Below are 27,131 nucleotides of genomic sequence, written 5' to 3'. Positions count from 1 at the left end.
TCCTTGTAGTTTTGTTTTTCTCATATACTCTGAAAATATGTTTTTAATGCTGAAAAGAACTCTTTTTTTTTTCCATAGATGGTATCAAACTAATATGATTTTCAAAACATCTTTACACTTTGGATGAATATACCGGTGGTATAATTAATATCAGTTCACATAGTCTAATTTTCAACAAAATCCTAAACATTAATTAAATATCAAAAACACTAGAAATAACCCTCATTAAATACTAATGTATGTATTTATTAAAACAAATATGAAGGTTATTTCACAGTAAATTGTTTTAATTGTTCAGACTATGTATAATGTTAATACTGAAAGACAAACGAGACATTCATAGCCCTCTCTGCCCCACCAACAGTAACAATAATACTGACAAACTCATACCATTATGTTTTAAAGAACGTTTACAATACCGTTTACAATACCTTTCAATCTGGTAAATATCAGATCTTTAAAATTCAAAAATTGCTCTACTATAGCTTTTAAGCTATCCAATCTGTATCACAGTCATTGGCCCTTATTTGCTGAATAAATGTTGTTAGCACCCATTGGCATTCTCTGATGCACCAAGTATTTTCTCAAAATACCAAATGTATAATCATTTAACAAAAATCTACATCAAAGCAAAGGTTTTTGAAAATAATTTTTTAAGCTGGAGTTATGGTGGTGATGTTGTATTGTTTATTTTCCTATCCATATATATGTTAGACAAAGTGCAAGAGAATGAAAACAAAACCATATTACCCGATAAACATAAATTTACATTTAAAAGTTAAATATACATGGGGTGGGTGGGTGAATAAGCCTATTGCTGAGCACCAAAAGCAGGAAAACACAGTGGAACGAGATCATCATAATTATTAATGCAACCAACCATCTCCATTAAATAATTTAAAGGTACTGTCCTGTGTTTTTTATTCATTATAACATATTTCCTACTAACAGAGCCTTTTTGGCAACTGAAATTACATGTTATATAATAAATAAAATATCATATTTCTAGTTTAGAACACCATTGTCTGTATATCCAGTGTGTTTGCTGTCATGTACTGATTTTTGCAGCAGTTAATGTTCATTTTACTTCATAATATATATTATATATTTTTTCGTACATACAAAAGTATTGGAAGATAAAATCTGATTTGAGCTACTACAAACATTTGGGACAATAATGAAACACCTTGTTTCTACAGATTCTGATATTCTAAACACGAAAATAGCTTTAACATGTAATTTTAGACACCAAGAAGGATCTATTAGTCGTAAACATGTTACAACAGCAGCAAACTCAGGACAGATCTTTTCTAATTATGCTATGGGAATCCCTGCAGAATCTATTTCCCAAAAACCAAGTCTGTCAAAATATCAAGAACGAAATCCAACACCGAATGTATAAATTATGGTTATTAGATCATGCCCTGGAAGTATCTCTCATATATGTTAGGGTAATACTTCTGGAATTGTCGGAGTCGTACTTTCTTGTCCTTGAGGGGGATGTTGACGTCATCAAGCACGGAGTTGATCATCTCTATCAGACTGCTCTGTGTACACTCCTCCGACTGTCGCTGGTACTCCTCCTTTGTGATACGATTACAGTACGTCGATTCTACAGGTTAAAAAAATACCATTTTACATTGAAACTACAGTTTAAAAAATTCCATTTTACGTCGAATCTAGAGTTTAAAAAATACCATTTTACGTCGAATCTAGAGTTTTAAAAAATACCATTTGACGTAGATTCTACAGTTTAAAAAAAATTACCTTTTAAAATTTATTCTACAGTTTTAAAAATACCATTTTACATCAATTCTACAGTTTTAAAAATACCATTTTACATTGATTCTACAGTTTAAAAAAACCCATTTTACGTCGATTTTACCGTTTAAAACATACCATTTCATGTCAATTCTACAGTTTAAGAAAATACCATTTTACGTTGATTATACAGTAAAAAACTACATTTTAGAGATCGGGTACAGGAATAGACAATGATTAAATGAGTGAATGACACTATAGCATGAACATTTAAGCCTTTTTGTAAGTGTTAGTGTGACAACCTTGCTAAAGTTTCATGTTGCTAATATATTACTTGATTGGATTTTGTTAAATTTTAAGAATGCTAAAAAAAAATAGATTCCCAGTATTTCATTTAGTAGAGTTGAGGTGAAATGTTCTGCCTAATACAAGTATAATCCAGTCAAAAACACCATGCTGCACCTTGCAGGTCAACTGGAACTCTTTAATGTTTAGAGCTAAATCATCCTACCATACAACTGTTTTAATTTATTAGAGTTTTAAACAATCTTACCACACATAACAGTGGCATGCAATCACTATGCTGCAAGTTACAGTTTGACTGGAACTCTATATAACATTTAGAGTTAAAATCATTCTACCATACAACTATTTTAATGTTTAGAGTTTTAAACAATCTTACCACACATAACAGTGGCATGCAATCACTATGCTGCAAGTTGCAGTTTGACTGGAACTCTATATAACATTTAGAGTTAAAATCATCCTACCATACAACTGTTTTAAAGTAAGGGACAGTTAAGGCATTTGGCCTGGTATGCATATTCAACGATATATAATGCACATTATTGCTTAATATCAACAAGTATAATCGTATAGTTAATTAATAAAATGGTTAAATGTGACGGCTATTATATATAATGGGCGCAGCCATTTTGTACCATCTCAGTGAGTACGCCCTCTGGCGAGCTGGTGGTTACGTAATACTTAACACGTAACGTCAAGAATGAGCCTTAGAACTAGAGAAACACAATCTACCTGGTTTTTGCGGGATGATAAATAATCATACATAGCAATGTTCTGTAATAATACACATCCCAGTAAGCCAGCAATAAGTATATCCAGCACTATATATATTATTTTTCAATACAAAATAAAATACCATTGTCAAAGTGGCTACACAACAGTCGAAATAATTAACAATGTTTTGTCCATGCATTAACCTATGTACTGAAATGATACACGGGGTGTTTTCTTAGTTAATTGGTCTATGCTGTTAGTTGCTTCTACCTGTGATTCCTGATTGGCAGGTGTGTATTTGATTGGTAACCAGACGAGCCAATTAATTGACGCTGTCTAGACACAAAAATACATACCGGTATTGTGGAATATTACCTGTCGCCCCTAAAATGGTAATGGACATGGTTTATTATGGACATGGTTTATTATGGACATGGTTTATTATTGTAAATAGTTCTGTAAAACTATTGATTAAGTAGACTTTTTCATCTAAAACCACAGAACTGACCAATTACGTAGTCCCAAAGAAAAGAAAATTATCACTTGGTTGTCGTGGGTTGTTGTTTTTGCTCCAACGTAGCATATCAACAGGCCTAATAGTGTACATTTTTCCTTTGTATTATTTAACAGAGAACAATACTATAACCCCATTTTGTTCTGTTAATGCAACTTGAAATATATTTAGTTAAATAGTTTATTATATTACTACGTCATTTATGCTGTTTTACAAGTCAGGTTGATCAAAAAGAAGCGCCTTGTCGAAAATTACTGCTTTTGTTTACACTGTACATACAGGAGATGGTGCTGACGTCACTTTTTCCCAAGCTATCCCACTGGATGTCACAAAAACAAAACAAAATGGCTGCCCCCAGTTAGCAGGAATAATCATGGTTTTTTTATTAACTCTAAATTTATGCGTTTTTCATTTGCTAAAGTGTCAATATGTGTTGGTGGTCCGGGTATGCATCTTTCCAACACATAAGGCTCTTGTTTGAGTTGACCCTACCTTTAATGTTCAGAGTTTTAAACAATCTTACCATACATAACAGTGGCATGTAATCACTATGCTGCAAGTTGCAGTTTGACTGGAACTCTATAATGTTTAGAATTAAAAACATCCTACCATACAACTGTTTTAATGTTTTTTAGAGTTTTAAACAATCTTACCATACAGTGGCATGCAAACACTATGCTGCAAGTTACAGTTTGACTGGATCTCTTATAATGTTTTAGAGTTAAAAACATCCTACCATACAACTGTTTTAATGTTTAGAGTTTCTAAAACAATCTTACCATACAGTGTAATGCAATCACTATGCTGCAAGTTACAGTTTGACTGGAATTCTTTAATGTTTAGAGTTTCTAAAACAATCTTACCATACAGTGGCATGCAGTCCCCATGTTTTAACTTGTAGAGCCGGAGAGAGACTTTCTCCCGGATGTTTCGAGGAACGTGGAAGATCTCGCGATGATGAGACAGCAGGAAAAGAACAAACTCGGCCGCCACACTGCTGGTCAGCAGCTTGTGTTTGAGGATGGAGTCGCAAAAAACCTTCAACACAATCGTTTTATTGCTCTCCTGTAACAAAGATAATATATACATTATTGGTTTAATTACATGTAAATGTACAGTGAAACCTCTTAAGACTGGACTCTCTGTAAACCGGAATTCCCTCAAAAACCGGATGTTTTACAGAGTCCCTTTTTAAAAACTAATACAGAACTTAACCTCTCTAAACCAGATCCCTCTTAAAACCAGACAATTGTCTTGGTCCCAAGGGTGTCCGATTTAGAGGGGTTTCACTGTATATGCAATGGAAAAGAATACAATAACATTTATACAACTGTAATTTGAACATAAGCTAACATACATTTTCATGACTAAGGGGCAGTTAATAATTATAAAACAATTGGCAAATGTACAAAGCATACTCTTTATTACCTCACTCCCACTTCTAATAGAGTACATAAAACAGATATATTTATAGACTTTTGTTCTTATTTAAAAACATAAACTGATATCAAATGTAACACTAACCTAAAATAATTCAGTTAAACTAACCTGATCATCAAGAAAAAATGATATATAATCACATTAACCCAGGGTTCAAATTTAACAATGTCACCTATAAAAATTACAGCCATCTGTAAAGCTCCTAAATGAAGGCAAAATGTATACACCTGGTGTACGTTATCTGCCAGTATTTAACATTTGTACATTTGAACTATGTCTACATACAGCAAAATAACAGTTCAGCAAAATTAACAGGGTTAGCTCTGCCACTCGCCAAATTCGCCAATTGAGAATTTTAGGAACAGTTCGCGAATTTTATTTTGATCTGGCAAACAAATTTCATGTATTAATTGGGTTTTTTTGTGGAAAATAACAGTGATTTAGCATTTTTTTTAAAATGATTTGGCAAAATGTTTTACTGATCCAGAGCTAGCCCTGATTAACTTTTATAAAGATTGCTATCGGTGGATCATTTCACACATGGCAAATTTGGTTTTATTGCCATAGGCTACAAAATTGTTAAGTTTCAGCCCTGCTAACCTGAACATCAAGAGAAAATGACTTGTCTTTTTTGACAGCGGAGAGAAAGCGAAGCAGCCGCTGCAACTCTTCCCGCACCGACCATGGCAGCAGTATGACATCTAGTTGGAGTGACTCGAGGGCGTTCTTCTCATGCTCGGTCATTATCAAGTTCAATATCGCCACGTGCAGGTCAATAAACCTCTCAGGCAACAGGGGCTCAGAAAGTTCACTGTAATATTTCGCAATTTTCCAAAACAGCTTAGTTTTTGTCTGTGCATCGCCCTGTTTGAAACTTTCGTCTGACAACAGGGATGTGCCCTTTGGCATACACTGGAGACAGTCATATGCGGTATGCATCACAGAATCCTCAAAATCGACAGCACCGAGGAAAGGCATGTTGGTGTGCTTGGCAACAACATTGGAGATGATGAGATTGCGTCTCAGTTGCTTCTTGTTTTCCTTCTCCTCACCGAGCACTCCGTCAAGAAAGGGAACTTCAACCAGTATCAGCAACTGAGCCAAGGCAACTTCTTTCCAGGTTTCTTCAACCACTTAAAAACAGAAAATAACACAATGCTAAAACAAAGGAAAAACTATGAGATAATAAATACATAGTAATCTCACCATAAAGGCAGAACTATTTTAGCCATAGTCTCCTGCTTATTACTACTCAAGTTTTAAAATGATAAATAAGCTGGAGCATAGCATTATAATAGATGCTTTACATATACAGTGAAACCTCTCAAGACCGGACCCTCTGTAAACCGGAATTTCCTCAAAACCGGATGTGTTATAGAGTCCCTTTTCTCTAAACCGGATCCCTTTTAATACCGAACAATTGTCTTGTCTTGGACCCAAGGGTGTCCGGTTAAGAGGGGTTTCACTGTACAGCAAAATATCACGCACTAAACAAACATTACATTTTTTCTTCTTTTGGATCAATTAAATGCTCAATTTAATTTTTATGATTTAATTCTTAATTGATATTTATTTACTCATGTGAGGGTTGAATGATAAAATTATTGTGTACATTGGTTATTCAGACCAAGTTCTTGGGAAGGTGAAGAGGTCAAGTTAAGGTATGAAAAGAAATATTTTATTTTATTTATTTATTTTTATTTATTTATTTATTTATTTCATTGTTAGGGTTGACCACCCTGTTACAAGAAGTGTAGTGCAGACATCAACACATACATATGAAATATGAAGACCAATCATAATATCTATTCTAATAATATTCTATCCAAATGTTAATTAAACATGGCTTAGCTATATTGTTATCAGAATCTGTCTCGAGCAGAATTAAAGCCTAACACAGCCAGACAGAAAACACATTTCAAAATGTTGCTCTCCGACAAACCTTCTGGCGAGACTTCCTGGATGTCAGAGTTGCGCGTCATCTTAGTGTCGATGCGACGCGGCTCGAGAGACATAGCACTCTTACACTTAATGGTACTGCTGATCTTCATCAGCTCCTCCATCACGGACCCCGACCGGCCAATCAGGGCCGGGTTGCAGATCACACTGTCTGAGCTCACATCCGGTTCGAATGCTGGATTCACCCTGTGGAGAGAAGGAAAATAACATTAGGGTCGGTTTGCAGATCACTGTTTGAGCTCACATCCAGTTCAAACGCTGGGTTCAACCTGTGGAGAGAGAAAACAAAATCAGGACCAGATTGTAGATCACACTGTCTGAGCTAACATCCGGTTTAAACGTTGGGTTCAACCTGTGGAGAGAGAAAACAAAATCAGGACCAGATTGTAGATCACACTGTCTGAGCTAACATCCGGTTTAAATGCTGGGTTCAACCTGTAGAAGAGAGAGAAAACAAAATCAGTGCTGGGTTGTAGATTGCACTGAGCCACATCCGGTTTAAATGTCTGGTTCAATCTGTGGAGAGAGAAAACAAAAACGGGGCCAGGTTGCCAATAACATTTTATACCTCACAACAGTGATAGATTCTATTAGTCCAAGCTAACTCCGTTTCCACCTGAGAGGTTTTGTCTTCTTGAGGTATTCAGCCTCTTCATTGTATAGCAATCTCACACATGCAATAATTCAGTATATTTATTATAATAAATTATATTAACATATAAACAGTGTCTGCACTTAACTTTTTTTTTTGAATTGGCATCGGGGTAAGTGGTGACAGCACTTTCACTTGCCCGGATCTATTTTCACTTGCCCGAATAATACTTTTGATTTATTTATTAATTATTGATTTTAAAAAAAATTAAAAATTGGTCGCCAGGCAGGCAACCTTACTGTGGGTTTTCAGTCACCCGTCGTCATTTTCAGTCGCCAGGGGCAATCGGGTGACTATTAAGTTCGAACCCTGTATAAATCTCACGCGAGGTTTCATCTTCTTGAGATATTCGGTCTCCTTGACACGGTCGAACAATTGTATAGCAATCTCACAAATACAACAGTTCAATATATTTATTATATTTAAATTAACACCATCTCACCTGAGAGGTTTCGACTTCTTGAGGTATTCAGCCTCCTCGACGGGGTCGAACATGCACATTTCACTTTGATTGAGATCTTCATCTGAGTCCTTGTTCTCCTTGTCGTCCTCCAGTGAGCCCGGAAACCGATACAGCTTACTGCTACTGTCCTCGAACACTGGTTTACCATCAACAGGGCGACAGTTTGCAGGCTCAAAAACACTTTTGTTCATCAGAGTCTGGCACAGCTTCAAAAATTAACAAGCATTATTAGAGTACTGCTAAAGCAATACATGTCCCCTACCAGGCCCAACAAAGTTTGATATATCCTACATTCAAGGACCATAACACTGTCTAAAATGGTTAAATCACTGTGAATGTTAAACTTGATCTTTAATAGTACATGATAACAGGGCCATAGCTTGAGGCGGGCAAGGGCCAAGTGTTTTAGAGCCTCAATTTGTTTTAATGGTTACTGTTATTGACATTTTAAGTATGTAATCTCCCTGAAATGGCTACAAACTGGTATTTCAGAGCCTCTAGATTTCAAAATTTCCTGGGTGCAGTCCCCCCGGACCCCCCAGTGTCTTGCACCTGCCATGCTTGTTTGTTTTAAGAATTAAACAAAATCTTAGCTACAACCCTGAATAAAGCTACATGTATATACAAAATTTCAGCTCAATATCTTTAGGCATCGCAAAAAAAAAAAAATGTCTGGAAAACTAATTTTCATATCTCCTAAGTTCAAGGGCTATAACTGTCAAAAATAGGCAAATTGCAAGTAATCAGTAATAATTTCCCCAATTCATATACATGTAAATTGTCAAATATAAACAAATCATAGCACACCCAAAATGTGTGGTCCTGATTAAAATTAGCTCTACTGGTCTACCAGTAGATGTAACAGCATTGCGTGGACATTTCATCTATAAATAACAATTTAAATATCAACCAATTACACTTCGCCTTTTATAGTGTTATTCGGGAGCATACAAATTCAAAAAATATTGGGCAAGACTATTTATGCAATAGGCGAACTTGTTGGTCTATTTCAACATTAAGAAACAGGGGGAAAAGTGCAGTAATAAACTCTGGATTGTATACTAGTATAAACAAATTTTATGTCTATACCAGCACATTTTTTTTTTCATCTTGAAACAAATTTTATATAAAATTTTATATACTGAAATTAATTTCCGGCATACTTCGTAATTCACCCGAATCATTTCGTATACCCTCGGCATAATCCCGAATGTTTTCAAATTCTTTTCAAATCACTAGCATGATTTTGGAAGTAAGGTTTTGATTGGTCGAATGAACGGTCAACTGGACATGAGCTCCAATGGGATGCTGTTAGATCCACAGGTAATAGTAATTAACCAGTGAAGCTAATTTTAATTAGAGTGTACTGTACAGAACAGAATAGAACAACTTTATTATGCTCAAATGAAAATTATGGACCAAATTTACAAAGCCTGTTTATTTCTTACATTCATATAACTACACACATTTACAATGCATAAACACCTGCGTTTAAGAAAAACAGGCTCCTTTAATTCGGTCCTATATTTTTATACCTTACCTTGATTGCTTTCTCCCGGGAAAGTTCTGTGTTGAAAGTCTCCTTGTCATTAAGCAGATAGTGCAGGACCACATCTACAGCATCGGTTCCTGTGAAACAGTTGTCATACGATCTCATTTTCAGCCTCCGTCGCTTCACCTCGACCCGGGACTTTAAGTGATAAATAATTTCATTCCAAATCTGTGTGGCACGGAATGGTCCTGCAAATAGAAAGCATGTTTGTTAAAAACATAGCTTCTAGTTTTACCAAATGTGAAGTACAGTGAATCTTATCATGTAGCAACTTCTGCATTAAAGGGCTAGCTCTGCCACTCACCAAATTCGTCAGTGTATTCTCAATGCATATATAGCAAAACCTGCTCAAACAGCCACCTGTATTAAGAGTCCACTTTACCACTCTTCATCTAATATACATGTAATACTAATATAACCTGTAGTAAGCAATCATTTGTCAGCATTCTCTGAAATCACATAATGTATTAATACAGTAAATGGACACCCACAGGAGTAAGTTAAAAAATTGGATTTAAGAGGTATCAGGTTTAAAGAGATTCTGTTTCGTACTGATATTTAAAATGGGACTGTTCAAAATGTCCAGTTTTGAGGGGTTTCACTACAGTATTAGTTAATATAAAATTTAATTTTTATTATTTTTTAGATTGCTGCTTTAAAACCAGTTTTAACTTTTATTCCCAACTGCTTGCATTTGAAATGCATGTATTTGAAGAGCTGAATTCCATTACTATACAAATGGTGAGTAATGGTTATTATAGTAAGAGTTTGTCATTAGTGTCATACATTGCTTTTCATAGCTCTGTGAAACTCTGCATGTACTATACAAACATTATGCAAACACTCTGCACGTGTGAACAATATATAGTCTATTGCTAATGGTGTCTTGCCAACTTCCAAGTACAAAATTACCCTGTACAAGTATATTAATACTCATGTTTATAACAGAACAATAGTTTGTTTGTTTTGTTTAAGGACACCACTAGAGCACTGATTTATTAATCATCGGCTATTGGATGTCAAACATTTAGTATTATTTGATATATTGTCTCAAAAAGGAAACCCGCTACATTTTTTCCCTTAGTAGCAAGGGATTCAATAGATTCAAAACAATGAAGTATTATCAGTGAGTGATATGGTATATATGTTTACTTGAAATAAGAACAGGAAAGTACATGATAAAGTAAGTAATGAAAGCATTTTAAAAACAAATTAATAACTACTAAAATGAACATAGTACATACACTCAAATATTCTGACACTAAAAGTCTGTACCCTCAAAATTTCAGAATATTATTTTTGGAAAATCTGTGTATAATGGTATGCTTATTTTACCTTCACCAAGTGGATTTTAAAATATATTAATATCTTTCTATACTTGTACACATGAATGTACATGTACTTTTTTATTTTATTAATTATTTATAAGTTAACACTGAAATCAAATTTTAAAAACTTATTTTTAACTATTGATCAACATGCATTTTATTACATGCAAAAAATGTAAGAACTTTTGTTTTGAAAATAATTATTTATATTCATGTGACATTATCACATCACAATTGTCATACAAGTTTAAGAGATTGCTATACAATTCTAAAAAACATGAAATAAATTAAATTAAAAACATTAAACAATAAATCAACAAGTTGATATTCAATTTCAAATTATCTAGCACTGTCCCTTTAATTAATAAAAACATTTTAAAAACAGTTTCCTGTTGTTATACTTAGTATTGTTTATTATATCTATTTCCTTAATACCATTAAGTATTTTTTTTACAGACTTTAAAACAAATATTAATTAGCTTAATAAAAAATCTGAACTGGTATTCATGGCTAAATAATAATAAAATTTGGATTCATATAAGAAAATGTCCTTGACAGGCATTAAAAGAATTTTGCTAATTACTGTCAAGTCTTTTTGGGGGACAGACTATAAATTAGCTGAATAAAAAGTTCTCTAATACATATATATATATACCTATTTCTTAACTAAATTGGTATTCAAGGCTATATATTACTAAAGTTAGGAATTATGTGAAGTTACTCAGTATCCTTTCGTTAATATTCCCAAACTGAGTTTTTGATTGTTTTGGGGTTTTTTAAACAAACTTTTGAAACAAATTTAATATTAATTAGTTTTAAAAAGACTTTTATAATACTGACCCATTTCTTACCTAAACTGGTATTCATGGCTAAATATTACTAAAGTTTGGAAACATGTAAGAAGCTATCCACTATTCCTTCACAAACATCCTAGAGTTTTGAAACAAATAACCGAATAACAGGTTCTAAACTATTGACCTATTTCTTACCTAAACTGGTATTCATGGCTAAATATTACTAAAGTTTGGTAACACGAGAAGCTGTCCACCTTTCCTTCACTGGCATCTCCAGAATAGTGCAAGCTAGATAAATCTGCACTTCATTAGGTGATGGATATACCACATGGTATGCATTACTTCATCCCCAAGCACAAAGGAGCAGTGTCAACACTAGGTGTGAGATACAAAGGACCTGGTATTACAGACCACCCTGACACCCTAATTACTCTGACAACACTGGACCTGCCCTGGACTCCTGTTGATGGGGAGGGACTCCCAGTACAGCCCTCTCAATGTCACCCACTCAGGCTCCTTTATATAATAATATTTAAGAGTATGTACACAGGTATGGAGAGTGGCTTTCAAATGGGCTTAAGTTTGTACTTGTGGCTAACTCATAGGGGTTAAGTTCCGCTCTGTCACTTCAAAACAATGTGGATTTTTAGAGCTTGGGTAACACATCCTGGAGAAGAAGAAAAAAACCTGGTTGTTTTCTCTCACCACAGACATATTACTTGTACATGTACTTTTTATAGATTTATGAGTATTTTTACATGTGCCTATATCACTAAGATTTCATGAAGTACTTTTATAAATTAAATTTGAAAAATCAAGGTGAAGGACAAAATTTCAGAGCACTTTTCTAACATACATTAATTGTATGCATTTTATCTTTGGTGAATTATCTAAATTCATGCCCAAATTTAAAACTAGTGCACATTTGTTTGGAAGGAAGGAAGGAAACGTTTTATTTAACGACGCACTCAACACATTGTATTTACTGTTATATGGCGTCAGACATATGGTTAAGAACCACACATATTGAGAGAAAACCCGCTGTTGCCACTTCATGGGCTACTCTTTTTGATAAGCAGCAAGGGACCTTTTATATGCACCATCCCACAAACAGGGTAGCACATACCACAATCTTTGATGCACTGGCTGGAACAAGAAATAGCCCAATGGGCCCACCAACAGGGATCAATCCCACATCAAGTGAGCGCTGTACGGTAGTACCACTGGGCTACGTCCCGCCCACATTTGTTTGGCTGAATTCAATTTTATTATTAGACTAAATGTGTTCAAATTTATGTCCCATCGCATTTCACCCTTCCCTTCCTCTTCTTACAGTGGTAACAATCCCTGATTTTAATCAGAGGCTGTACCAACAGTAAGAGTGTTTGAACCCTCAGTATATAAGCATGTTAATACATGTACCTACCTATCAAACAAACAATCAATATATGGCTTTGTTTTTAATTACCAACAACTCACCACACCCCAAAATATTAAAAAACATACATATGCAGATATGAACAAATTGTTAGTTAAATCAGAAATAACAACAAATACATGCATACGGGGTGGAAAAAAAAGAAGAAAAATGTTTTATGTAACGACGCACTCAACACATTTTATTTACGGGTTATATGGCGTTAGACATATGGTTAAGGACCACACAGATTTTGAGAGGAAACGCACTGTCGCCACTACATGGGCTACTCTTTCCAATTAGCAGCAAGGGATCTTTTATTTGCACTTCCCACAGGCAGGATAGCACAAACCATGGCCTTTGTTGAACCAGTTATGGATCACTGGTCGGTGCAAGTGGTTTACACCTACCCATTGAGCATTGCGGAGCACTCACTCAGGATTTGGAGTTGGTATCTGGATTAAAAATCCCATGCCTCGACTGGGATCTGAACCCAATACCTACCAGCCTGTAGACCGATGGCCTAACCACAATGCCACCAAGGCCGGTACATAAAGGGTGGATGCAGGATTGTTGTAGACTGGGTACAAAAAAAAAGAAAAAACGATCTACAATGTTTGTTTGTTTTGTTTAACAACACCAGTAGAGCACAATGCTTTGTAAATCATCGGCTATTGGATGTCTAACATTTGGGTATTTCTGACACAGTCTTTAGAGAGGAAACCCGCTACATTTATTCTATTAGTAACAAGGGATCTTTTATATACACCATCACACAGACAGGATAGCACACACCGCAGCCTTCGATATACTTGTTGTGGTGCACTAGCTGGAATGAGAAATAGGGTTCACCAACAGGGATTGATCCTAGACCAACTGTGCATCAGGTGAGCGATTTAAGCAGCAAGCATCACACAGCAAGAGGTCTTTCATATGTACTTTCTCAGAGATATATGCAGGACAGCATATATGCTGAATACGAATGTAAACTAGTTTAACATGCCCCCATACATTTGTACCACGAAGGTTTCGGGCATGTCTGTCATGGGTCCGATCTCTGGATAGCCGGGGGTCTGATCCTGGACAGATGACCTTTGATAATAATGACATGGGAAATAATTCAATTTAACCACAAATGGAGATAATTATTTCATGTAAAACTTAATTTAAAATAATGAAAATGTAATTAAGTGTTTAATTGAGAGTTTGTAGCTATTTAGGTAACAAAACTGCTATTATATTTGTTAAATGCACGTATGTATATCTATACTAACACCAGGATGATGAAAGATACATTGAATATAGAATGCAAGTGTACTGGGTATTCCAATTTTTATACCTGTAAATTTAAAGGCTACATGTATATTGACTAACAACATGTTACAATGACTACAAACTCCAGATAGTCCCCTTAATAAAGAGTACGGTATTAGATTTGATGTACTGTATTCCGAGAGTATTGCTAAAACAATACATGTCCCCTATATCGGGCCCAACATATTTTCATATATCCTAAGTTCAAGGGCCATAACTTGATGAAAATTGGGTAAATTGCCTTGAAAGTAGAGCTTGATCTGTAACAGAACATGATAAAGATATACCAAAAATTTCAACTCAATATCTTAAGGCTTTGTGAAAAAATAATCCGGAAAACTATATGTGGGATGAACAGACAGGGAAGACAGACCGAGAGACAGACCGAAGGACACACATGAAACCTATAGTCCCCTCAATGTTGGACTGGTAGGGGACTAATAACTAGTTACATTGATTTGTTTCTACCACCATTAAAAACACATCTGTTGCAACCATTCCATAATTTATTTTCAAAGTCTTTCATGTGATGAGGTAAATAACAGTGAACATGGCTCCAACAGGTTTACTATAACCAGCTATAAATGTCATGTTTATGTAATCTACATGAGGTATATACTATTAGTATTTAAACAACTGTATTGTCAATATATCATCACACAGCTGTTACACACATCCAGTGATCCCTGCAGATCACTTGTTTACAAACTCTGTATGCCAACGTAGACAGTGGACTGATATTTTCTCTGTTCAGAGCTTATAAATGCTAAAGGTACTACAGAAGCGAAGATACATGCAGGTCCTATAGGTAGTACTAAACCAAATAACTTCCGGCTGGGTCAAAGTGCGAGGTGCACCGAACTTTTGATAGAGAAGTGAACACCACAAGTCCTGTGATTGGTTATAAATGTGAGTGTGTTGGTTGTAAAAAATAATAGTTTCATCTGGGTAAAAAAAAATTGCAATTTTATTTCATCTAGTACCAATGTGTCAAGTAGCCTTGTGCTTGAAACATGTATGGGGTACCTGTAAAAAAAAGTACTCGAATTTTGTGCGAAACTAGGGTAGTCATAGACGCTACCCGTTATCTCAGAAACGAGCAGCTTGACCCCCATTTTTTTCTGATTCATTTTAAGTGTAAGGGGTGGTAGTATTTATATCCGTGGCGTTTATGTCAGTTGATACGTTGCAGGTAGGAGTTTTAGCCACATATGTTACTATTGTCGTCTATGGGATTTGATTTGGTAGTATACACCCTATACTGGCAGTCCATTAATGACCTTTTTGATTTTCTTGAAAGGGGCTAAGTAAAGCTATGAATGAATGAATGAATGAATGAATGAATGAATGAATGGTTTAATGACACCCCAGCACAAAAATACACATCAGCTATTGGGTGTCACAAATGGTAAGTATATGAAAATATTATTTATATATATTTATGTAAAACCACAGTGAGGTAAAGCTAGGATTCCACAGGATTCCACAGGTAGAGCAAACTTGTGCATCAGATCTACTGTGAGATGCAGTGGCAAAAAAAATTGAAATAGTTGAAACAGATACAGGTTTGATTACATACCTTCGGAAACGTATGCAGTTTCTTAATGAGTTGCATTTGTGGCAAGTCCAATTGCACCGAATGATGCCGTTTAGCACACAAATTGCATCAAAGTGATACATATCATTCAGGAAATACAAGAATGCACAGGACCCTCAAACAACAATTGCTTCAACAACTAACCATTATCTTACTGTTCAGATGGCTGAAATCTGTGTCCAGGACAGTATGCTTGAATCTTACTTGAATATATTTGTTTGTTTTGTTTAACAACACCACTAAAGCACATTGATTAAATAATCATTGGCTATTGGATGTCAAACATTTGATAATTCTGACTCGTCATCAGAGGAAACCTGATACATTTTTCCTAATGCAGAAAGGGATCTTTTATGTGCATTTTCCCACAGACAGGAAAGCACATACTACAGCCTTTGACCAGTGGTGGTGCACTGGTTGGAATGAGACAAAACCCAATTAGGTGAATTGATCCACCAAAGTGGTTCGATTCTGCAACACAAGTACCTCAGCTGTCTGAGCTAAATGCCACTCCACTATACAGAGGAAATGATAGAACGATTTTCAGAGGCAAGGTATTATAACCTGCATTTTAAAAGAGGCTAGAGACAGGAGGTTAATCAAAAACTGGAGACCCATTACTTTATTAAATGTAGATTATAAAGTTGCATCTGGAGTTATTGCTCAAAGAATGAAAACAATCTTACCAAATATAATCAATGAATCACAAACAGGTTTTTTAAAAGGTCAATTTATTGGTGAAAATACTCTATTCTTTATATTATGAGCTACAGTAAAACAAATAATATCACGGGTCTGTTACTGACATGGCCTTTGATACAGTAGAGTGGGAGTTCACTGATAAATCACTTTAAGCTTTTTTGGACAGTCTTTCTGTAAATGATAAACTTATTTTTCAAAGATATCTGTAGTGCAAATATTAATTTTGGTTATTTGTCTTCAAATGTGAACAGGATGTAGACAGGGTGACCCTATTTCTCCTTATTTGTTCCTTATGTGTCAAATTATTGTCTCTTGCGGTAAAACGAAATGAACATATTAAAGACATACACATGAATAATCAAATGTACACCATATTTCAATACGCAGACGATACAAACTTTACTTTAGATAGAGCGTTAGAAAGAAAGAAGATAGAAAGAACGTTATCTGAACTATTAAAATGCTTGAAAATTTTGCCCAATGTTCTGGATATATTGGCCATATAGATAGTTAGTACTTGCTATCTTCCAAAAATATGGTGATATATTATGACAAAGCCAACTGAATGTAAAGTACACTGTTGAGAAACCTATCAGCCGACAACAACGCTAGGCATTTTTTTTTTTTTCTATTTGTTTATTTTACTTCCTTCTATTATTTCGTCTTTCCTTTTTGTGGTAACATGTTTATTACTATCATAACATATTATTTGTATCCTTGTATAGTGTATACTATAACATTAATACAAAGCAGTGATACCAGGATACCCAACCCTGGCATTATCATATTTCTTTTCTGGGGATAATAAACTTTGAAAAAAAAACCCCACAAAAAACAACCAATTAATTTACTCCAGGATATAATTTAATGAGTAAAGGTAGAGCACCTTGAAACAAACATATTTTTAAAATTAAAAGTTTCAAATTATTTTGTTTGGCAGTTTAGACACTACATTTACTGTATTCTTCTAATAAACAATGGACTTTAGAGAGGTGGGGTGGGGTCTACAGGCAGGACAGCACATACCAGTCTTTAATATCCTAGTTGTGGAGCACCGGTTGGGAAGATAAAAAGCACATGGATCAATCTACGATGCAAACACTCCAGCAAGCGTTCTTCCCGCTCCTTATTTGGTGGATAATAACCACGATCCTTGAATATAAGTAGCAAAAGTGTTCTAACACTGAGCAAAAATTAAAAATGTTGGTACTTTGGAAGAGGTAGCCATCTTGGAAAATGGTGGACATCATGAATTTTTCAGTGGCTAACTTTATTTCCTGGTTAGGTCACCCATCTTAGTAGCTTGCATACATGCTTGTATTGATGTATAAAATGCACATTCAATGCAAAATACTGCCACTAGCCGCTCTACTACATGGTCATAAACAAATTGTAAACCATGACTAGAGGTTATTTTTACAAAATGATGCATGTCTGTGCTTGTATTAAACTGTAGTATAAATGTTTGTATTAGCAAGGACCACCTATATGTATGTATACACCGTACACAATGTACATATACCGGTGTAGACTTGTCATTACAATGGTAGTACTTATGCATATTATCACTCCCAGTACTGAATACATGTAGTTTAATTGGCACTAAACTGTAAACAGCTCATTTTTCGTTTTTGTTGTACATGCACATTTATCCATGCATATCACATTAGACTGAAGTATCATTTTATAACTGTTCAACTATACAGTCGTTTGGAGTATATCTATGTATGTCACTTTTGTTCGTTGCTTGTTGTTCAGTACAACATAAAATCTACAATGTATATATACTAGACATAAGTACAATTATCAACAAGATTTGCTTTCTTTCACTGGAAGAAAGTTTACATTACATATTACTTGTTGCGATAATGGAACCCTTCAGGCCATTCAATTTACCTTTCTGAGCAGTTATTTGGAAATAAAAACAGGAATAAAAACACTACATTGCCAAAGGCGAGACAATGAATTAATTATTCTAATACCTTTGATCTTCTCAAACAGACATGCATCTTGATCAATTTCTAAGTGATATTTATCTTTTGTTCTCCATTTTAAGTATATATTAAATTAAAAAAAAAATCCATACATGTCATACCATACCATTATCATATCAACCATATATATAATACACGTACATTTTTGTTTTAAAAAGGGAAAAAGAGAGAGAGAGAAAAACCTTTTGTGAAGATTAGAACAATCCAGCCAATGTAGATATTTGCACAGGTAACATTTAACATGTCATGTAGGTCTAACAAGTAACACTACTGCCATTTTTCAAGACACCACAAGAGCACATTGATTTATTAATTATCGGCTACTGGATGTTAGCATTTGGTAAATTTTATATGTAATCTTAGAGAGGAAACCCGCTACATTTTTTCCATTAGTACCAAGGGATCTTTTATATGTACTTGCACCATCCCACAGACAAGATAGCATATTCTTAGAGGAAATCCATTACACTTTTTCCCCATTAGTAGCAAAGGATTTTTTTTATATGCACCATCCCACAGACAGGATATAGCAGATACCACAGCCTTTGATATACCAGTTATGGTGAACTGGCTGGATATAGCCCAATGGACCCACCAAAAGGGATCGATCCTAAATCACATTTTCCAAGAAATACCCTTTTTAAAACTTATTCATGTTCATGCAATATACCTGTTTTTGTATATTTTATTTACACCTTTTTTCTTTTTCGTTTTAAATGCTGATGAAAAATAATAAAAACACATTGGTTCCACAACATCATGCAGATATATGTACAGGTATATCATAATTGTGTAAAATAGATCTATCATACTGTCATACATAACACTGTCATACTTAAGACGATTGTTTACTGCAGAAAGGCAAAATGCAGAACTTTACAGGAATTATGATGTGACATAACATAAATAATTAATATTTTATTATACTGATTAAAACCAAGTTGAAGAATGAAACAAAGTTATAAGAATTATCTACATTTTATAACAAAGTTATAAAAGGGAAACAAAGTTATAAAAGGGAAACAAAGTTATAAAAGGGAAACAAAGTTATATCATAATGTGGATTATCTATACAGTTTATCACCTACTGTGGAAACGTGAAACAATGTTATATCATAACATGGATTATCTATACAGTTTATCACCTACTGTGGAAACGTGAAACAAAGTTATATCATAACGTGGATTATCTATACAGTTTATCACCTACTGTGGAAACGTGAAACAAAGTTATATCATAACGTGGATTATCTATACAGTTTATCACCTACTGTGGAAACGTGAAACAAAGTTATATCATAACGTGGATTATCTATACAGTTTATCACCTACTGTGGAAACGTGAAACAAAGTTATATCATAACGTGGATTATCTATACAGTTTATCACCTACTGTGGAAACGTGAAACAAAGTTATATCATAACGTGGATTATCTATACAGTTTATCACCTACTGTGGAAACGTGAAACAAAGTTATATCATAACGTGGATTATCTATACAGTTTATCACCTACTGTGGAAACGTGAAACAAAGTTATATCATAACGTGGATTATCTATACAGTTTATCACCTACTGTGGAAACGTGAAACAAAGTTATATCATAACGTGGATTATCTATACAGTTTATCACCTACTGTGGAAACGTGAAACAAAGTTATATCATAATGTGGATTATCTATACAGTTTATCACCTACTGTGGAAACGTGAAACAAAGTTATATCATAACGTGGATTATCTATACAGTTTATCACCTACTGTGGAAACGTGAAACAAAGTTATATCATAACGTGGATTATCTATACAGTTTATCACCTACTGTGGAAACGTGAAACAAAGTTATATCATAACGTGGATTATCTATACAGTTTATCACCTACTGTGGAAACGTGAAACAAAGTTATATCATAACGTGGATTATCTATACAGTTTATCACCTACTGTGGAAACGTGAAACAAAGTTATATCATAACGTGGATTATCTATACAGTTTATCACCTACTGTGGAAACGTGAAACAAAGTTATATCATAACGTGGATTATCTATACAGTTTATCACCTACTGTGGAAACGTGAAACAAAGTTATATCATAACGTGGATTATCTATACAGTTTATCACCTACTGTGGAAACGTGAAACAAAGTTATATCATAACGTGGATTATCTATACAGTTTATCACCTACTGTGGAAACGTGAAACAAAGTTATATCATAACGTGGATTATCTATACAGTTTATCACCTACTGTGGAAACGTGAAACAAAGTTATATCATAACGTGGATTATCTATACAGTTTATCACCTACTGTGGAAACGTGAAACAAAGTTATATCATAACGTGGATTATCTATATAGTTTATCACCTACTGTGGAAACGTGAAACAAAGTTATATCATAATGTGGATTATCTATATAGTTTATCACCTACTGTGGAAACGTGAAACAAAGTTATATCATAATGTGGATTATCTATATAGTTTATCACCTACTGTGGAAACGTGAAACAAAGTTATATCATAATGTGGATTATCTATATAGTTTATCACCTACTGTGGAAACGTGAAACAAAGTTATATCATAACGTGGATTATCTATACAGTTTATCACCTACTGTGGAAACGTGAAACAAAGTTATATCATAATGTGGATTATCTATACAGTTTATCACCTACTGTGGAAACGTGAAACAAAGTTATATCATAATGTGGATTATCTATATAGTTTATCACCTACTGTGGAAACGTGAAACAAAGTTATATCATAACATGGATTATCTATACAGTTTATCACCTACTGTGGAAACGTGAAACAAAGTTACAAACCTGCAAACACCATTATGAAACTATAACACATCCAACCTATTAGGTTATCAGCATGACCAGTAACTAAACTTCACCCAGTACATGTGTACATACATACATAAAACTACATGTATGCTCGGGATTGGATGTAATTGCCTTTGATGACAGTTACTGAAACATAAATATGTAAATTATCCTCAGGTAAGACAGGAATCGATTATTATCCTAGCATCCCCCGATTCACGCCAAAGTGTTAAACACAGTGGGACACTAAACATCAAAGAGATGAATGTTTAAGCTTGTTCTTTGTTCTACCTCTCTCCTCCCCTTGTTTCCTCCTTCAGGTTACAATGATACCTGTCATCTGGCGGTTAACAGAGGGATTAACCACAGCAATTAGGTTTAATCTTAAAATAACCAGGTAGTAATCCGACACAAAGATTTTATGTTCTCACTACATTCAGAGTGTTTGATGGTTAAGAGACTGGGTTCAGAATACACGTATGTGTTATAATGTGAAAATGACAGATATCCTAATATCAATATTTAGAGGACTGCAGGTAAAGCTCTTTAGAAATTTCAAAATTGCATTGCAGTTCATGAATAGTAGTATAATTATATCACCATCTCAAAGGTGACCACCCCCCCCCCCCCCCCCCAACAAAATGCTAATTATTATGTATGAAACCTGGCAGATTAAAAGGTTTCTAACACCTGTAACTGAAAATTGTGCCTGTAAGGTTAAAGTTTTGTTTAGCGACACCACTAGATTTATTAATCATCGGCTATTTCATTTCATTTCAACTTATTTCCGTGCTTATATCCAATTAAGGTTCAAGCATGCTGTCCAGGGCACACACCTCAGCTATCTGAGCTGTCTGTCCAGGACAGTGGGTTAGTTCAACTGTTGTTAATTGTTAGTGGTCAGTGAGAGAGAAGAGGGTGTAGTGGCCTTAAAACTTGCTCTGGGTGGGAGCTGGTACCATGCTGTGAACCCTATACCTACCAGCCTTATTTTTGTCCAATGGCTTAACCACAATGCCACCGAGGCTATTGGATGTAAAACATTTGGTAATTCTGACTTAAAGTCTTAGAGGAAATCTACAACATTTTTGCATTAAGAGCAAGATAGTTTTTATATGCACCATCCCACAGACAGGATAAAAACACTACAAAGTTAGCAAGATAGCACATACCACAGCCATTGATATACCAGTCCTAGTGCATTGGCTGGAACAAGAAATAGCCCATTGCCAATGGCATTAGGCCTACTGACAGGGATCGATCCTACACTGACACATTACCACTAGGCTATGTCCTGCCCTTGTGCTTGTGAAATATACCAATTTTGTTTTTGTTTACGCAGGGCTTCTGGATTATGGTAGCCCCACTCTCATGGCTAGTGATATTCAATGTTGGGCTAGTAAATAACTACTATTGCCATGCCAGACAGGGCTTCTGGATTATGGTAGCCCCACTCTCATGGCTAGTGATATTCACTGTTGGGCTAGTAAATAACTACTATTGCCATGCCAGACAGGGCTTCTGGATTATGGTAGCCCCACTCTCATGGCTAGTGATATTCACTGTTGGGCTAGTAAATAACTACTATTACCATGCCAGATGGCTAGTGAATTGTTTTTGGTCAAATGTTGCAGTTAAAAGGAAAATACCCTAGTTTTAAACACTACAACATATTTTTCACCATTAGAGCTGTTTATAATCACTGAAATCAAACATCACTTTATTTTATTCTTCAGATTATCCATGTCCGTAGAACCGAAGTGTTGCTGGTCATCCTGGTGTTTGTAGTACCAAAAATTGCATTTGTAATATTGATTCGAGTTCTAGTCTATTTTTAAGGATATTTTCTGTTTTAATGTTACAGACTCTTCTTTCACTCTATTGTAACTTTATCCAAATGAGTTACAGGTTTGTAAATTAACTATACTTAGTGAACATTTTTTACGGGTTAAAACTACGGTCTGCGCCTTTAAGTCTATTTTGTAAATATGAACATCCTGACCCCAACACAAAGTTAGTGTTTTTAAGCTACATCTCCCTCTTTAGGTGACATATCTGATTATTACTATTATTTAGCAAAATTGGATTAACTAGTAAAGTAGGGCTAGTGGATTTTTAATCGTGGATACTAAATTTTTTAAATCATTGATCCCATGGCTAGTGGATTTAAAAAAAAATTCTAGAAGCCCTGTTTATTTCAAATTAAGTTATAGATTCAGTTCAGCATCTTAGAAAGAAACATTTTTCTTTAGATACAGTACCCACCACAACAACAAAGTCAACCAACCACCCATAGTTGATTTCTAAAAGTTGGTAATCGGCCTGGATGAATGTGTACACAAATACAGCAGTACTTCCTAGAAACCTTATTTGTCTGCCAACTCCTTTTACACATTACATTGTATACAATTCATATAAATATAACTTTTAAGTGCAGTATCACTGCATATACAGGATAGCTCACACTGTGCATTTGATATACTTATGTGTACTGCTTCTTAAAGGGACATTCCTGAGTTTGCTGAACTTTTTAAGACATTATCGACTAACAGAGACTTTTTAACGAATCATCGAATGCAATTACATTTCAAATATATTTTTCTGCATAAAATATTAGTGGCTTTATATTAAACATGTTTCTGATCGTTTTAATATTTATACTAGGTTAAATTTCCTCTTATTTCCTAAAATATAGTTTTTTCATACGTACGAAATTATTTGAAGACAAAATCCAGTTTGGGCTTCTTACAAATATTACGACGACCAGAAACACATTCAATATACAGACACTGATATTCTAAACAAGAACCTATATTTAATATGTAAGTTTAATCATAGAAATATTTTATTAGTCGGAAACATCTTACAATGCAGCAAACTCAGGAATGTCCCTTTAATTAGTTTGGGTATTATCTATCTAATTTGACAAGAAAGCATAGGTGAAGACACTAGCTTCCTCCCACATACAAAATGTGAAGAAAAAAAACCCAGCAATGAAAAAAGTAGTCTACATGTCTAAATTTATTTTACTAGTGTTGGGAATGTGTTGAAATTTCATCATCAGTCATCAGTTATAATTGGTTTGAATTGTAAGCACTGTGTACCTATTGTTGTGTTCACTGGGAAATTAGACCCTACAAATCACTAATTTTACCTCTAATAACTATTTAATAACATTTTAGTTTTTTGTACAACATGACAAAAAATACCAAACCCCAACATATTTATTGTATCAATTCCATTATGTAAACTGGTGGAACAATTAGTTAAAATTTCTTGAAATATATGCCAGTTATATCCCCCCCCCCCCCAATTTTTTTTATTATATTGATACATGTATAAAGAGGAAACGTCACCATAACCCCTAAACTATTAAAAATAAATGCCAACAAATATCAAAACATGGCATATGAAACTTATGATTAAAGAATATGTAGAGGACAATATTTCAAAATTTTAGGTAACTGAAAGTCCGTTCATGTGAGTTTTACTTAGGTAACCGATTGTTCGGTTATGTGAATATAGTTCTAGTAATCGATGAGTTAGACCTAACTAATTGTAACATACTAACTATGGTTCTTTGCTACATTGGTGGTTCAAATGTAGTCAAAAAAATATATATTATTTTCAATTTGACTTTCAATAGGGTACTTTTAATTTTAGAAATTAACTGTTCACCAAGTCAACAATTGGAAGTTCACATGATTTTAAAGTTGCATAACTGATACGTGAACAGAACAATGGTACTCACGAAATCAGGGTGTGCCAATGGCGAGTCAAAATAGCATTGGGCCTGGTGACTGAAAATGTTTGTGTATTGTATTATGCATCAAAATACAAATAACTAATGTTTGTAAGAGACTGGAAAGTTATTTTTTATTTATTATTTTCAACTGGTTTCGTATTAGTATCTGCGCAACCAAACCCATATATAGGACATAATAGCGACCACTTCTCCAGTCTATCGAACAGTCTAAAACCATTTGAAATGCCATGGCCGATTTTGATTTTGTATTTGGAAAACCTCAGCCACGTAAATGCATTCGTAGGTCCTATTGGAACACATCGGCCATGTCCGTCTGTACTTTCCATTTAGTTATAATCAGACCATTTACATCATATTAAAGGAAACCGATGAATTGCCATTTAACTTCATAATGAATATAGTTAAACTTCATATAAAAAATATTATTAAGTTTTTAACCCATACCAACTCAAATAACTTCTTTCTTTCTTTTTGAAAAAGGAATCCAATATAAATAACAAAAAGTTTCTTTACAAATTAACATTGAATTATATAGATTAAATCTCATTTTTAATACAGGGATGAAAACAAAATGCTAGAACAGCCAAGGTATGCAGCTTCACTTGTATTGTAGAACTCTGCCTTAGTAAACTAGTCTGGCTGGCTGTCCTCTTTGTGGCAATGCAATCCAGTAAATTAATTCCTCAGGAGTGGCTGTCCTCCTAGATAGATAAGGGACTAGATATACATTCATGGAATCATGTCTAATATCAAAAGGTAGGTCTACTAGATACTTATGCTGTATACAGTCCATTCCAAAAAGCTGATGACTTCAAAATTAATTTTAAAAAGCGGAAAAATATCCGCCCGGTCCCCCCTTCCCCTAACCCTAACCCTAACCTTAACTCCAACCCTAGCCCTAACCCCAGCCATAACCCTAGCCCTAACCCCAGCCATAACCCCAACCCTAACCCTAACCCTAACCCTCACCCTAACCCTCACCCTCAACCCTAACTAAAAATAATGGAGGTGACCAGGCGGATATTATACCTAAAAAGCATGCAGTGTCTGCAATACATTTTGAGCTTTATTTTTTAGAAAGACCTGACCCAAAATCTCAGAAGCTGAGACTGAGACTGGTCAGTCTGGCGATGTCAAATGCAGGTAATTTACATGTATTTTCAATCATGCCCGATGGAGCAGAGATTCAGATACTTAATAATAATGATGCAATTACTGTTTTAATATTTACTTTTAATCTGTGTTCAGTTCACAAAGTACATTTTATTTTTAACAATAAGGAAAAAAATCCATCTTGAAAAAGAAAAAAAAATCTATATGTTCACGACAAAAATAATGCCATTTTTTTTTCTGTGCACCACAACTGGCATATCAAAGGTTGTGGTATGTGCTATCCTGTATGAGGGATGATACTGTTAAACTTACACTGTTACAGGGCAAGCTCAATGTATCAAAAGGTCCTTGTTACTGATGTCAAAATGTAGCAGGTTTCCTCTCTAAGACTATATGTTAAAATTATCAAATATTTGACATCCAATACCCAATGATTAATAAATCAATGTATTCTTGTGGTGTCAAATAAAACAAAATTTGCCTATAATTCGCGTCCCCTTTCCCCACCACCTTCTCAGATACACCATGTAACATGTTTAACAAGTGAGAACAGTGTTGTTGATTTTACGTCTATCCTATGAATAAGAAGGCGATGCAATAAACTCTGTGTTATTTTTTATAATTCAGAATCAAAGAACGAGCCGTAGTTCTAAGTAGTACATAGTAGTATAATAGTTGGAAATAGCGAGTAGCATCGTTAGTCACACACAGGTAAACATAACCGGCTAGGTGCATGTACTTTTAAACATCTGATTATTTCCTTCTGGGCCACAACTAGCCACAATCTCATTTCAGTTAACACATGATTTATTAAACACGTGTTTGTATGCTATAAGTTATCTTCTTACCAATATTTCCCCCTGAATCTCGCAGTGGAAACGACTTTTCAAAGCCTGAATTAGGAGAACATTCTGCCAT

General features: G+C 34.6%; 1 protein-coding gene across 1 annotated transcript; it reads right to left on the bottom strand.

Moving 5' to 3' along the window:
• Positions 1-480: 480 nt before the first annotated feature.
• Positions 481-27,131, bottom strand: LOC121369960 (DEP domain-containing protein 7-like). Its single transcript, XM_041495043.1, has 7 exons — positions 27,062-27,131; positions 9,350-9,549; positions 7,789-8,015; positions 6,678-6,880; positions 5,336-5,868; positions 4,159-4,360; positions 481-1,612 (listed from the first exon to the last, which is right to left on the bottom strand). Exons 1-7 carry the CDS (start codon positions 27,129-27,131, stop codon positions 1,413-1,415), a joined length of 1,635 nt encoding a protein of 544 aa, XP_041350977.1. The 3' UTR covers positions 481-1,412.

Source organism: Gigantopelta aegis, chromosome 4 (assembly GCF_016097555.1).
Source record: "Gigantopelta aegis isolate Gae_Host chromosome 4, Gae_host_genome, whole genome shotgun sequence".
NCBI classification, from domain to species: domain Eukaryota; kingdom Metazoa; phylum Mollusca; class Gastropoda; order Neomphalida; family Peltospiridae; genus Gigantopelta; species Gigantopelta aegis.
The sequence above is the reverse complement of the archived record's forward strand: the minus strand, read 5'-3'. Positions and strand labels throughout refer to the sequence as shown.

Excerpts from the sequence above, each read along its gene's own strand:
- LOC121369960 (XM_041495043.1), bottom strand. The coding sequence starts at position 27,131 with ATGGCAGAATGTTCTCCTAATTCAGGCTTTGAAAAGTCGTTTCCACTG. Across the intron at positions 6,881-7,788 it reads AAGAAGTCGAAACCTCTCAG|GGTGAATCCAGCATTCGAAC; the intron begins GTGAGATGGTGT and ends TTCTCTCCACAG. Across the intron at positions 1,613-4,158 it reads GGACTGCATGCCACTGTATG|AATCGACGTACTGTAATCGT; the intron begins GTAAGATTGTTT and ends TTTAACCTGTAG.